Below are 13,381 nucleotides of genomic sequence, written 5' to 3'. Positions count from 1 at the left end.
TTTTTTAACTTGCACTTATCTCTGAATAGAGGTACTTATAACTTACAAAGTCGTCACAGGGATTTGGGGCACTCCTGGGGGCCTCGGGACAGCTCCTCTCCTCCTCATCTTCGCTGTATGAGATCTCATGAAGCCCCACCGCACTCTGCAGGGCTAAGGGCATGGCTTCCTGAAACCCAAGAACAAAGTTGCCAAGAGGGCAGAAGTCAGTGTGACATTTTATCTGGGTGGGCAAACATGTGCTTTCACAGACATCAAAGAGACAGACTGGCAAATGGGGAGGAGGCGTTTATTAACTGAATTACATGTAATTCCTCAGGCTTATAGTCAAGACCCAGCCAGGATGTCCTCTTCAGAAGGTCTGTGAAGAGAAATCCTGACTGCTCTTTTTCTGCTGAAGATAATTACACTTACTCCACTTGGTTTGTTTAAGTCAGTGATTCTCCAATGGGGCAGGAAATCCTCCTGGGGGATGGGGACTTTGTGGGGGAGTGTATGTCTTCTACTTCTGCTATGGAGAATTTGCATATTGGAATTCATCTAATTTGTTAAAATTTATTTACTTTCATATATTTTTTAAAAGATTTTATTTATACAAGAATGGGGGTACAGGCTAGATGTGTGGGAGGGTGAGAGGATTCAGCAGAGACAGAGTAGGGAACAGAACAGGCAGGCTGACTGAAATACACTGCTGAGGGGATCAGCGGGCGTGACAGGAAAGGTCTGCTTCGCCATGTGGGTATCTCTGCTGCCGGCGGGGATCAAATTGGCATTGCAGAGGCTGCGGACAGCCTCACAGCACTGCACTCAACAGCCTGTGCCACCAGGGAGGCCCATATTGATTTTCTTTTAAGGACAGAGTTGAATTACTTATGCATCTAATCAGAACTATAAAGAGGCCATAACGGGACACTGCCTGTAAAATAAGTAGAAATGCTCAGTTGTCTTGGAATTATGTGATTGCTGGTGTTAGGGGGCCAACTGTCAGGCAGCTGACAGCTAAAGACCAGACCCATGTGTGGGTTTTGTGTTTGTTTTTTTTAAAAGATTTATTGTTATACAAGAACCAGGGTACAGGCCAGATGTGCGGGAGGGTGAGAGAATTCAACAGAGCCAGAGAGGGGAGCAGAACAGGCAGACTGACAAAGTACACTGCTGAGGGGAGCAGCGAGCACAGCAGGAGGGGTCTGCGTGCCATGTGGGATCCTCGCTGGTGGCCGGGGATCGAACCGGCGCAGCAGAGGCTGCGGGCAGCTTTGCAGCCCAGCGCTCAACCGCTGCACCACCAGGGGAGGCCCAGTCCTATTCTTATATATTAGTATAATCAAACAAATAAAAAAATGAACAAGGCTGTAGCTTTGCCTTGATGAGCTCTTTTCTGTAGTAAAGCAAGGATGCTGGCGGGCAAGTCCCTCAGAAATCGCATGAAGAATGTCATACGATAGGGGGAGCTGGATTGGCAGAGCCCTAAGTCTTTACACCGGCTTCTGTCTCAGCAGTTTGCAGCCACCCAAGTTTGATATGGTAGGTGCCAACACAGGAACAAGTGAAGTGATAGAGTTACGCTTCCGAATAGCAACGGACTTCAACACCTTGTTGTGGAAACTTTGGACACGGTGCCCCTCACCTACCTGTATGTGCAGGAGACAGAATGAAGTACTCTTTACACAGTGCCTTACGGTCTTTTCCAAGGACCTAAATAGCTTCTCTTCTCTATTAAAGGTACTGTCTTTCACCTAAAATAGATAGGAAATTGTTTATTTTTAGAACTTTTTTTTTTTAATAGCATGAACCATATTGACCCACCCGTGACAGACTCTTTGCTGAGTCGAACCCTTCATGACATGCTGACAGCCTCCACAGAATCTTCTCTCCGTGCACAGCACAACTGAGTCTAAGCCCAGGAGGCAGCACGGCTACCAGGGCAGACGGCCTGCTTCCGTTCTCACATAGCTGCGCCTGTGTCACGTAGGCTGTAGGACATGCAGCTTTTTTCTGCAGTTTCAATGGCACACAGTACATATACTCTTAAATTGTGTGAACTTATGGGTTCAGGAAATAATACAAATAAAATAAAAACTTAATCCATTAACTGGAATTTATCCCTTTGCTGATGTGACTTATCCCAATATTTCACAGTGGTTATGTAGAAAATTCTTTGTTTCCTGACTAAAGAAATGCAACGACTCTTTAGCAACTCAAAATAGGAAGGCTGATATGTAATCTGAGCGAAACTTGTCCTTCTGTTAGGAAAACACTGTGGAGTTAAGACAGTGGCCACCTGTGCGGCTGTTTTCTGTTATCGTACACATAGACCTCTTAGCAGTCAGGAAAATAGGCTTTCTCAATGCTGTGATGATTTCTAGGCACATACACTTATATTAATGCTGAGCAGTATTTCTCAGCCATCACAATGCTTACAAAAGGAGACAGCACCAGCCTCATGCTGGCCAAATCCATGAGAACAAGCAACAATCTCGCGGAGTGTGGTGTGTAAGATGCACGTTGGGGCTAGGTGATAATAGCTCCCATACTCGGTTCAGATGCTTGTTAATTTAATGCCTTAGACCGATACATAGAAAACGGTGACTTCTTAAAAAACCCTTCAGAGGGCCTCCCCGGTGGCGCAGCGGTTGAGCGCTGGGTTGCGAAGCTGCCCGCGGCCTCTGCACCGCCGGTTCAATCCCCAGCTGCTCCCCGGCCACCGGAGGAGGGTCCCACATGGCGCGCAGACCTCTCCTGCCACCCGCTGCTCCCCTCAGCAGTGTACTTCGGTCCTTCTGCCTACTCTGCTCCCCGCTCTGGCTCTGGTGAATTCTCTCACCTTCCCGCGCTTCTGACTGTACCCAGTGCATGTATAAACAAACAAACAAACAAATAAATAAATAAATAAAACATGCCTCTAAAAAATAAAAAAAAAAAAAAAACCCTTCAGATTGTTCATCTAAAAAAATTCTGATTCAAGTGGAGCCTAGTTCTTTGTGATCTCTGGACAGTTTCACACCCCTGCCTTAGGGGCTCTGTGGGCTAACTCAGGAAGATGAGAAAAGGAGGCTGGAGCAGGTTTTTAAAATGCAGTTTCCTAGGAACCCCCTCACCAGCTATTGTACGCAGAGTCACAATAGCTGGCACCCAGGTGGTTTGATCGTGAGAGATCCAGGCATAGCCTTTCTCAGTCCGCTTTCTTTTCCTTGATACGCCACTGTCCTTTTCAGCCTTGTAAAATCCTGTTTCTTTCTGAGGGCTCGCTCAAATGTCACCCGTCCTGCGAATCCTGCCTCCAGTTCCTTTCAGTGCTCTGTGCAAAATTAATTGCCTGTCCTGTGAGCTCTCACAACATTAGTTAATTATTTAAGCGATTCTCTCCACTGATGGATTGTAAGCATCTGAGAATTAAGTAATTTTATCTTAATCATCATCATAGCTAACATTTATTAAGCACTAACTGTTGCCGACACTGTGCTAAACCGGTCTTGCAGCTTCTCACTTGGATGCTGATACAGCCTTATGAGGTCAGTACTGGGATGAGCTACACTTTTGGGCTCCAGAACAGAAGCTCCCAGAGGTGTGGCAGAGACAACCACCCCCTGGCATTCTTTTCCTGGGGGGAGCTGCCCCTCTCTGGTTGTTGGAACACCTGGTTGCCCTTCTGCAATCCCCTGTCCCAAGCCCCTCTGGAGTGGGCTCTGCCTGTGGCACTGGGTGTTGGCAGCAGAATGTGAGTGAAAGTGATAATTCATTTCTGAGTCCTGGCTGGACGGTAGAGGAAGGAACTCTCCAATCATTCAAAGTGACAGTGTCCTTGGGACTGAATGAAGTCATGGTGGTGACCCTGCTTCAACCAAATAGATGAAGCCATGTGTCTGGGGTATGCACCGCACACAGCTGGAGAAGGGGCTCCCGAAGGAACGTGGGGTGCAGAGCCCATTTGGATGCCCACCTCAGGACTACTGCAAGAGAATGAACACTTCTCGGAGCTAAGCCATAGTTTTGCAATTTTTTTTGTGACAGAAGCCTCTCCTTTATCCTCATTAATAGGAGGGACCAGAACTCAAACCCACCTGGTCCAAATTTTGAGCCCACACTTGTGCATCTTCGCATTCCCAACCCTTACACAGAGCTTGGTACGTGAGCCTTCACCTGGCTGCGAGGGACGGAACAGGACCTTCTCTGAGGTAATAGTTTCACGCCCCAACTCCAACACACGCTTCACTTGAGCTGCTGACAAGTGCAAAATGGACTGATTGGAGATTTATCTCTCCTACAGTCCAGCCTATGCAGCTGATTTTCTGATGAACAGTGAAATGCCTCATTGCTGACAGTACATCCTCTCAAAAGATGAAGGAGGGAAATCTAATTAATATCCCTTCAGGGTACTTTAACTACAATTCACTTTTAGTTTGCCAACCAAAAAATATCAGAAGTGGATGATAAATATGTGAAAGAAGGTAGCAGCTTCTACAGAAGCCTGCCCAGAATGGAGATCCACCTACTGTTCTTCAGCAGAAGTTATTCGGAAGCAACTTCCCAGAGTGAGCAAGAACTGTCCCTCTTCACACTATGGAGACCGCAGATTCTCGAGTGACTCAGTCCCACTTCAGTTTTAGTATGGTGGTGGTTAGTTGAAATGTCTTGATTTCCCTTTCCCTGATCTAGACTGCACACCACTAAGGTCCCAAACTCCCACATTATGTGTCCCCATGGGGATGGGTGAGTGCTGTGGAGTCCTCTTCCACGGCGACAGACGCAGCGAGCCTACAAGGAGGGCACTGTAGGCACACCGCAGCCAGGCTCCCTGACAGGTCGGTGCGGGATGGTAAACTCAGGGCAGCCACAGGAGGGGACAAGGATGAGGGCTGGAGGGCAGTTTACTATATCTTCAGGCCCCAGAAGGGGGTCACCTTGGCCATGGAGGACTGCAAGGGAGTCACTAGGTTCTGATCAGGTGACAGAAAGGAGCGAGGGGAAATCCAACCAGAGCCTTTAGGGAGTAGCTATGGGAAGACCCACAGAAACAGCTTAAGATTGGCCAGTTTGACATCCCCTCACCCCTGTGACAATGGCCCATATCAAAAAGCCTGGAATCAGCGAGTGCTGCTGAGGATGTGGAGAAAAAGGACCCCTTCATGCACTGTTAGTGGATGTAACTTGATGCAGCCTCAGTAGAAAACGGTATGCAGATGCCTCCAAGAATAAAAATGGAAATCCCATTGGTCCAGCAATACCATTACTAGGTTATTTACCCAAAGAATATGAAAACACTATTTGAAAAAACTTATGCATGCCTATCTGATAGCAGCATTATTCACAACAGCCAAGTCATGGACCCAGCCTAAATGCCCATCGACAAAAGACTAGATAAAGAAATTGTGGGATAAGTACACCATGGAACACTACTTGGCTATGAATAAGGATGAAATGGTGCCTTCTGGGACTAAATGGATAGATCTTGAGGTGGTGATGCTGAGTGAAATAAGTCAAAAAGTGAAAGATACTTACCATATGGTCTTACTCAATTGGGGGATATAAACAACAAAAAAACAAGTGGCAAAACACAACAAAAATAATTCTTAGACCCTGTGAAAAACAGAGTTCTTACCAGAGGGGATGGAGGAGGGAGGAGGTGCTGCAGGAGGGGAGGGGATGGGGTGCTGGCCCTGAAGCTCTGGGGGAGGGTGTGTGAAGAGTGGGCACACGTGGAGAGTGAAGTTGTCTGCCTAAAGTTACACAGTTGTGTAAATGATGGGCAAATCAGTGAAAGCTGAAGAGAAAAAAAGATTGACCAGTTTGAATAATTCCAGCAGGCTCTGGGCTATCGAGGTGTTCTCCAGCTGGTGGGGCCCTGGCCCTGTGGTGACTCAGAGAAGAGGGACACTGCATGCTATAAAGGGGTGGTGAGGGCTATGTACTCGCATAAAATACAGAAAGTATAAAAAAAAAAAACAACAAAAACCATGATTAATATAGCATGCATAATGGAGTTTATATCCGTATGGGAAGCAAGAAGTCTGCCCCGGAAGGGGAATTCGATACAAGGCAAGGACATAAAAGAAAGAGGGTGGTGGTGGTGGTGGTGACGGCTGCAGCGAATACACACTGGGTGCTGGCACTGTGTTAGGTGCTTGTTTGTATGTGTCATCTGACTTAATCCTCACCACCACTCCATACGTGAGGTACCTGTGTAATCACACGGTTACAGGTGACTGCATTAAATTTACATTCTAGGCCCAAGGACAAGTACTCACTAAGTGGCAGAAGTGAGGCTCAAACCCAGATATGAATGACTTCAAAGACTTTGCTCTTTATTTCTGCCCTGTGCTGAGACCTCCAAATAACAGAGCTGCCTGGCTTGGGAACACATGGGGCCACTGGCACCTAGGAGATCAGAAGGCTGCCGTGACTTCATGGGAGAAGAAAGGAAGCTTCTTATAACAGTTGGGAGCGAGGTCAACATGTTGTGGAAAACTGGTTGCCTCTAGTTTAAACTACATACCTCACTTAGACATAACATATTAAGTGTGGGAAGCAGGCAGATGAGAAGGAAAAGGTATAATAAGGACCACTAAGCATCTGAAGAGTTGGTCTTCCTACTTGGGGTTAAAAGAGCATTTAATAAATCAGAGCCATGAACTTTATATCTGGTGATTCTCAAAGAGTGTTCCATTAGTCACATCCTTCAAGCTCATTAGCTTCAGAACACCCAGACTCCTGGTGAGAATAAAGACTTGTAGGTGCCACCTTGGACTTGTAGAACCCTGGAGTCTATCTCTTAGCAAGCTCCCCAGGTAAGTTTCACATACATGTAAGCCTGAGAGTCCTTGCTAGCCCACCCATTATTTATTGGGGGCTGAAGAGCTGACACAGAACAATGAGCCAGTAGTAAATTCGCACCTGGGGCGTGGGGAGAGGTAGGGATGGGGGGGTGCAGCTAACTTAGTGAAATCAACATAAGATGACTGTCAAGAGAACCTAAAGGAAACTGAGGATTTAAAAGGCAAAAATATAAACAGGGGTGGAGGAGGGCAACACCTTGGGTAAGACCATGCGTGGGCTGGTGGAATGCCAGGACCCCGTGTCAGTCCTTCCTGAGCTGTGACCATGACCTTCTGACCTATCTCCTGTTGCCTGAGTGGAAGGCCCAGGCTTGCTTTGGAACCACCCACACCATTTCCCCCAGAGACAGAGAAGGCAAGAGCACAGCTCTGGCAACAACAGGGCAGAATCGCACAAAGATGCCAGCGGTCGTGTGGGCAAGTGGTCCAAGGAGACAGATTACCTGTGACTCGCCTCTGGTCAGGATTTTTAGGTGATTTGTCACTCTTTTTGATTTCTTGCTAATTGAATGAATATTCAGTTTAGACAATTTGTCTTTGAGTGATTCATCTTCATCATTCTTCTTGTATTTTAGAACTGAAACAGAAAAATAGTGTGTCTGAACACATATAGCTTAGGAAGTGGGTCACGTTTGAAGCCTTGGTGAGATTGATATTTGTATTTAAGCAAAAATCTATAGGATATTTGGCCTGTGCTGCAGATGCAGTTGCCCAAGCCACTGCCCAGACGTACCCCAGCCCCCCAGCTCACTGACGGTCAGAGAAGCAGTACTTGAGCTCCTCCCACATGACAGAGAGTCCTGAGAGTATAGGGAAGTTCTCCCTTTCTCTAAGACACTTGTTGTCTGGGGTCTCAGGAGTGAAGCATCAGCACCTAACTGATGAAAAGACAAATGCATCCAACATGAGAGACCTCAGATCCTTAGTGTCTTCCATTAGCTGAGAGACTTGGGGCAAGTTGAGTTACTGAACTTTTTTTACCTTGAAAATCATTTCCACCTCTTGTTTTTTCAAAATTCATATTGTATTCCTAATATTCAGCATTGGTGAGGGCATGGAGAGATGGGCAATCTTAATACACTGTTGTCGAGGATTAAACCAATACAGTTTTTGAAGGGAATAATTTGGTAGAATCTTACAAAAATGAAAATTTTCAGTCTACCATCAGGAAGTCCATGTAGAGAAATCCACTTTTCGTAATCAAGTATGCAAGGATATGCTTTCCAGTAGCAAGAATGCTGGGCGCTACCATTGCCTGACATTCTGCTTGCAGGAAACTCACAGCTCACCGCACGCAGGCAGGCCCCTTGCGGCATGCCCTTCTTACCCAGGTCCTTGCGTCTTTTCAGCTCATTGATGTTGACATTAATGTCCCTCACTGCCGCGAAGGCATCCTCCAGAGCACTGAAGTCGGGATGTGAAGCAGGGGTGGTATTGCGCAGCTCGCACAGTAACAAGGGGTATTTCATCACACGCTGGATGGGCTTGATCATCAAAGACCCCATGTCCAGTAGGTTTGGTTTGCCTCTACAGCACAGATAAGTCAAGTCAGTTTCACAAACATTAGTCTTGTGAACATTTCATTTTTATGATTTTTTAATGATTAACTATGAGATGATTTTTTTCTACTGCTTTTCCCCATTTGGCTAGATGCAAGTTCTAAACAAAAGCAGGAGCAATGGAGAACAGAAAGAAGTGCAACTGATACAGCCTACTATTAAACCAAAACCTCTAAGCAAGCAAAGGACAGATGTGTCCATCTGTCCTCCAAAATGACTGACAGTAAGACCTCCACCCTTGTTCCTCTGCCATGTTTTTTTTTTTTTTTTAACAAGCGGCTTTATAATAATAGAGGGAATCAATTTCAGCATGTATTTCGTCAAGACAGCCACAAAGAATACATTTGTCTGGTGGTATTTTTGTGATTATTAGTGAAGGAAGTAATCTCATTATTTAAAAATCTAAAAAGGAGCCTCCCCTGGTGGCGCAGCAGTTGAGCGCTGGGCTGCAAAGCTGCCCGCAGCCTCTGCAGCTCCGGTTTGATGCCCGACCGCTGGCGAGAGTCCCACATGGTACGCAGACCTCTCCTGCTGCACCCACTGCTCCCCTCAGCAGTGTACTTCATCAGTCAGCCTGCTCTGCTCTCTCCTCTGGCTCTGGTGAATTCTCTCACCCTCCCGCACTTCTGACTGATCCCAGTGCTTGTATAAATAAATAAATCAATCAATCTTGGTGGGGGGGGGGAAGGAAAAAAGAATATTTTAAAAAAATCTGAAAAGACTATGTGCAAAGTAGACAAAGCTTTGTCTTCTCTTCTGCCAAATTGAGAGGTTTTAACAGTCCCTCCACGAGATTTATAGTAAGCGCAGCGGTTCTCTAATTATTCTTACTACCCTCACTGTCCCTCACCACTGCTATCCCACAGCGACTTCCCCGGTGCGATTCTCTTTGCCAACGCACCTTCCAGTGGCCCTGCTACAGGAGTGTCAACACCTGGCTCTCCCCTTAAACACTTCTGCCATGAAGATGGAGCAACCCTTCTGCCACTCATGCTACAGGAGATGAAACATTACAGGCATGATCAGGTCACTGTCCAGCCCACTATCATTCATTTTCAGCCACAGGCAGTGATTTCTTAACATCTATGCAAAGAGATTAACAGACAGTGTCAATGAAACAGCGGTGGAAAGAGCTTTCAGCTCCTTTTGGTGGACAGATACATAGTGACTTGTTTTCCTGTAGGTAGCTAAAAAATAGACACTGTTTTCAAACATGATGAGTGGGGTTTTTATCCTTTAATGGTGGTTGTGTAGGTCTAATGTGGAATGACCACACACCCCACCCATAATTAGAAGAGTGAAACAGATCTAAAAGGATCAACAAAATTAGAAAAGATGCATCATTAGAAGAGACTGAAGCTACCTTGAAGAGCATCTGGTGGAATCTTCATTTGATAAATGGACAAACACGGAACTGATTATTACATGTGTGCACACATGCATGTGAACATGCACACACTCACACTCTCACCAATCACTCCTGTCACATCTCCACATTTTTGTTTCATACAGCATGACCTAGATCACCTTGCTTCTCTGTTTGCCAGTTTCTTCTCGGGCACCACTCTATCTCCAGCATGACATGTCATTGTCTCACTGAATATTTACAGACCAAAATGATAGGTTTCTCAGATCTTCTATAATGTGCTTTTATTTTACATTGAACTCTTCTCCCCCACCCCAAATTGCAAAACGCTCCTGAAGATATGATTTAGGTTGATGCCACAACAGCGAGAAAGACTGAAGCAAACCAAAGGCAACTTTTTATTTTTATTTTTTTTTTAAGATTTATTTATTTATTTATATAAGCACTGGGTACAGTCAGAAGCACGGGAGGGTGAGACAATTCACCAGAGCCAGAGCAGGGAGCAGAGCAGGCAGAAGGACCGAAGGACACTGCTGAGAGGAGCAGCGGGCGGCAGGAGAGGTCTGCGCGCCATGTGGGACCCTCCTCTGGTGGCCGGGGAGCAGCCGGGGATCGAACCGGCGCTGCAGAGGCTGTGGGCAGCTTCGCAACCCAGTGCTCAACCTCTGCGCCACCGGGGAGGCCCCCAAAGGCAACTTTTTAAAAAGGAAAACCAAAGTAAATATTAAAGGTTTGCAAGGAAATAGTTGCCTTATTATTTTTTTATCTTAAACTCCCTACCCATTTGCAACAAATCTACTAAGGAAGGGGTTGGGGAGAGAGTGAGGTTACTAAGGACTAGATGAAGGGGATAGTGGATTCTAACTGATGGCGTGGGTACATGTCTAAATGGATAAATGGCACAAAAGAGAAAATCAAGACATAAATACAAGGGTATATGGAAACTAAGTATGCTCCTACTTTGTGGAAAAACAAAGTGCTCCTATCAGCTGTGATTATCAGCTAGCCATACAGAAAAAATCATTAAGATGGATTCTTGAATCACTCTTGACACCAAAATAATTTTCAAATAGATCACAGAGTTAAATATTTAAAAAGCTATGTAAGACCTCAAAGAAAGCATGGCATAAAACTTGAAAAACAATCTTGGTGTTTCTAAGCAAGACACAAAATCCAGAAGAAATGATAAAGTTATCTTTAAAATGTAGCTATTTAAAACTGTACTTTAAAAACAAAAGCAGAAATAGCCATAAAGCATGCTAACTAGCAAATAACAAACAGTTAATATACCTGCTAATTAAAGAGCCATTTTAAATCTACTAGACAAAGACCAACATCTCAGTCATCAATCAATAAAAAGGTAAATAATCAGAGATGAAATAAACATATATAAAATGCTCAAGATCATTGTTAGTGAAAATTAATAACAACAAAATTAATAATAACACTCTTTTTGGCCCGTTATGTTGCCACAAGATGTAAAGATACAGATATCAATCATATGTGGTACTGGTGAAGAGAAGAAACACGGACAACTCATACTAGGAGTGGTGGGGATGGAAATTAGTCCAACTTTGTCAAATTTGCTGGCAGTGAATACTGAAAGTCCTGTGATGTAGCGAGTCCACTTTTAGAAATTCATCCTAAAGAAATAATCAAATTATGGCAGGAAGGACTGTACAAGAATGAACTCTCACATCAATCTCTGTAGGACAGAGACACAATTCAAGCATCGGTAAGAGTTTGGTACAGCGCCTCTGTGAGACAGAATATGATGCTGTCATAAAGCACTGGGGATTTAGATTCATGGATGCGGAAAGGTGTGTGGGAGGCTCTGACAAGCAATGAGGGAGGTGCGTACAGAAGCGCGGGGCAGCCTATGCTACAGTAGTCAAGATGTGTGTGCTTGAATGAACTCGGGCGGGGCTCCCCCTGGTTTACCGCCCTCATTTTGATTTTCTGTATTTTCTGACATTTCCGCAATAATTAAAAAAAATGCAAAGCTCAAGGAAAGTAGAAACGAAGAGCCCTCAGGTCCAAAGGTGATCGGAGAACACATGTATGAAAGTGACAAAAATACACATAAAACCCTGGGCTTCTGAGGGTGCTTATGTTTAGAACATGCATATTTTTCTTGCCATAGAACAAAAAAAATGGTATCATATGCCGGGGGGGGGGGGCGGGCTCTTTAGAGGAGGAAGGGTTCTACGATTATCAGTTTAATGTTATCTTTGATGTTGGTCTAAGATTATAATTCAAAGTGCACACTTTAGAAGTTATAAATATCTTTGCCTTTCTCTCTCTATTTTTTTTAAGTAGATGGTGAAAACACACAGAGACAATTTTCCATTTCCATGAGGAAGGGACTGTGGGGAAACCAAGCAAAGACCTCACCCATCAATGCCCTCCCGGCTGCAGCTCTTCCGGCCTCCGCTGGCAGGGAGCACAACAGTTCCTCAGCCCTGGACCCAGCCCTTTATCCTGTGATGTGGCAGCTGACTCCTTACTCCAGGGAACAGCAGGTAGGAAAAGAGCTCAAAGCCAACACGGCTTGTTGTCCAGCCCCCCAGTGGGATTGCCCTCCCTTGTCCCAGGCCTTGCTGTACAGAATAGGCTGCACAGAACGGGCTGGTGCTGCTGCAGGCTCCCACACGGTGGGGCAACCCAGGATTCTTGTAAAAAGATGACTATATAGTATATTCTATACATTTGAAAAGTACTATAACTGTACTTTTGTAAAGTATATGTGACAATAATTTAAAATATAAGATCATCTCGGACAACTGGAAATAAATACTGAAATCTGATGTACCAGTAATATCTAGGGTAAATGTTTTTAAAATTTTGACTTATTAAAAGCAATGAACATATTTGTAAAAAACCAGTAATTCTGACTTAGACACGAATATTCACAGCTTTTCCCTGTGATTTTTACATTTGATTTCTATAATCAAAAAAAGATACTTACTCTTGCATGTATATTTTCCTGTAAGAGAGGGGGGAGAAAAAGTAAAAGTAAATTTAGGTAAATCCACACATTTGAGGTATAATGCAAACATTAGAAAACCTTCAAAGTCCTACAGAATTTGTTTCATTATTTCAGAATCACACCACTGAAAATTTAATTTTAATATATGTACACCATTTTTGCTTCAGAGTTTATATAAGGCTAAAATCTTAATTCAGATTGTAATTAGTAAATTTTGGTCCTGTGAAATGGATCTCTACTTCAAGTTTTGTTTACATAATGAAAAAAAGAAGCTATGAACATGCCATAGGAGAAAATAAGATCACAAAAGAACCTAGGGTTGGCTTGCCAAAAACTCTCCATTCCCTTGCTTTGTTTAGGGCCTCCTGCCCTCCTAAAAGCCACAGGCAGTCTAGCCCCCAGGTCTCAGCCCTGCTGGCCTTTCTGCCAGCAGCTTTCCTACAGACACCCTGGGGCTCCTGTCCACCCCCTGCTTCCGGTCTTTGCTCAAATGTCCCTTCCCAGGGAAGCCTCTCCTGATCCACTTTTGCAAATTGTACCTGCTGCCCTCTCTACTCTTGATCCTCATCCCCTGCTTTCTTTCACTCCCCAGCACCTGTCACTTCTAATATACAAGATAACTTCCGTGTTTAGT

The 13,381-nt window shown here is 44.7% G+C and overlaps 1 protein-coding gene across 1 annotated transcript in view; it reads right to left on the bottom strand.

Annotated features, from left to right (window-relative positions):
- The window catches only part of ARHGEF38 (Rho guanine nucleotide exchange factor 38), a gene marked incomplete at both ends in the record, with an annotated part of 83,420 nt that overhangs the window by 11,285 nt on the left and 58,754 nt on the right, over window positions 1-13,381 (bottom strand). Inside the window, 5 exons of the mRNA XM_084251781.1 lie at window positions 47-169; window positions 1,632-1,736; window positions 7,277-7,410; window positions 8,161-8,360; window positions 12,727-12,744. Of these exons, the coding sequence (XP_084107907.1) occupies window positions 47-169; window positions 1,632-1,736; window positions 7,277-7,410; window positions 8,161-8,360; window positions 12,727-12,744 (580 nt within the window). The remainder of the gene's footprint in view (window positions 1-46; window positions 170-1,631; window positions 1,737-7,276; window positions 7,411-8,160; window positions 8,361-12,726; window positions 12,745-13,381) is intronic.

Source organism: Talpa europaea (genome assembly GCF_964194135.1).
Source record: "Talpa europaea genome assembly, chromosome: 13".
Classification (NCBI taxonomy): Eukaryota; Metazoa; Chordata; class Mammalia; order Eulipotyphla; family Talpidae; genus Talpa; species Talpa europaea.
This window is presented reverse-complemented; position numbering and strand designations above follow the sequence as displayed.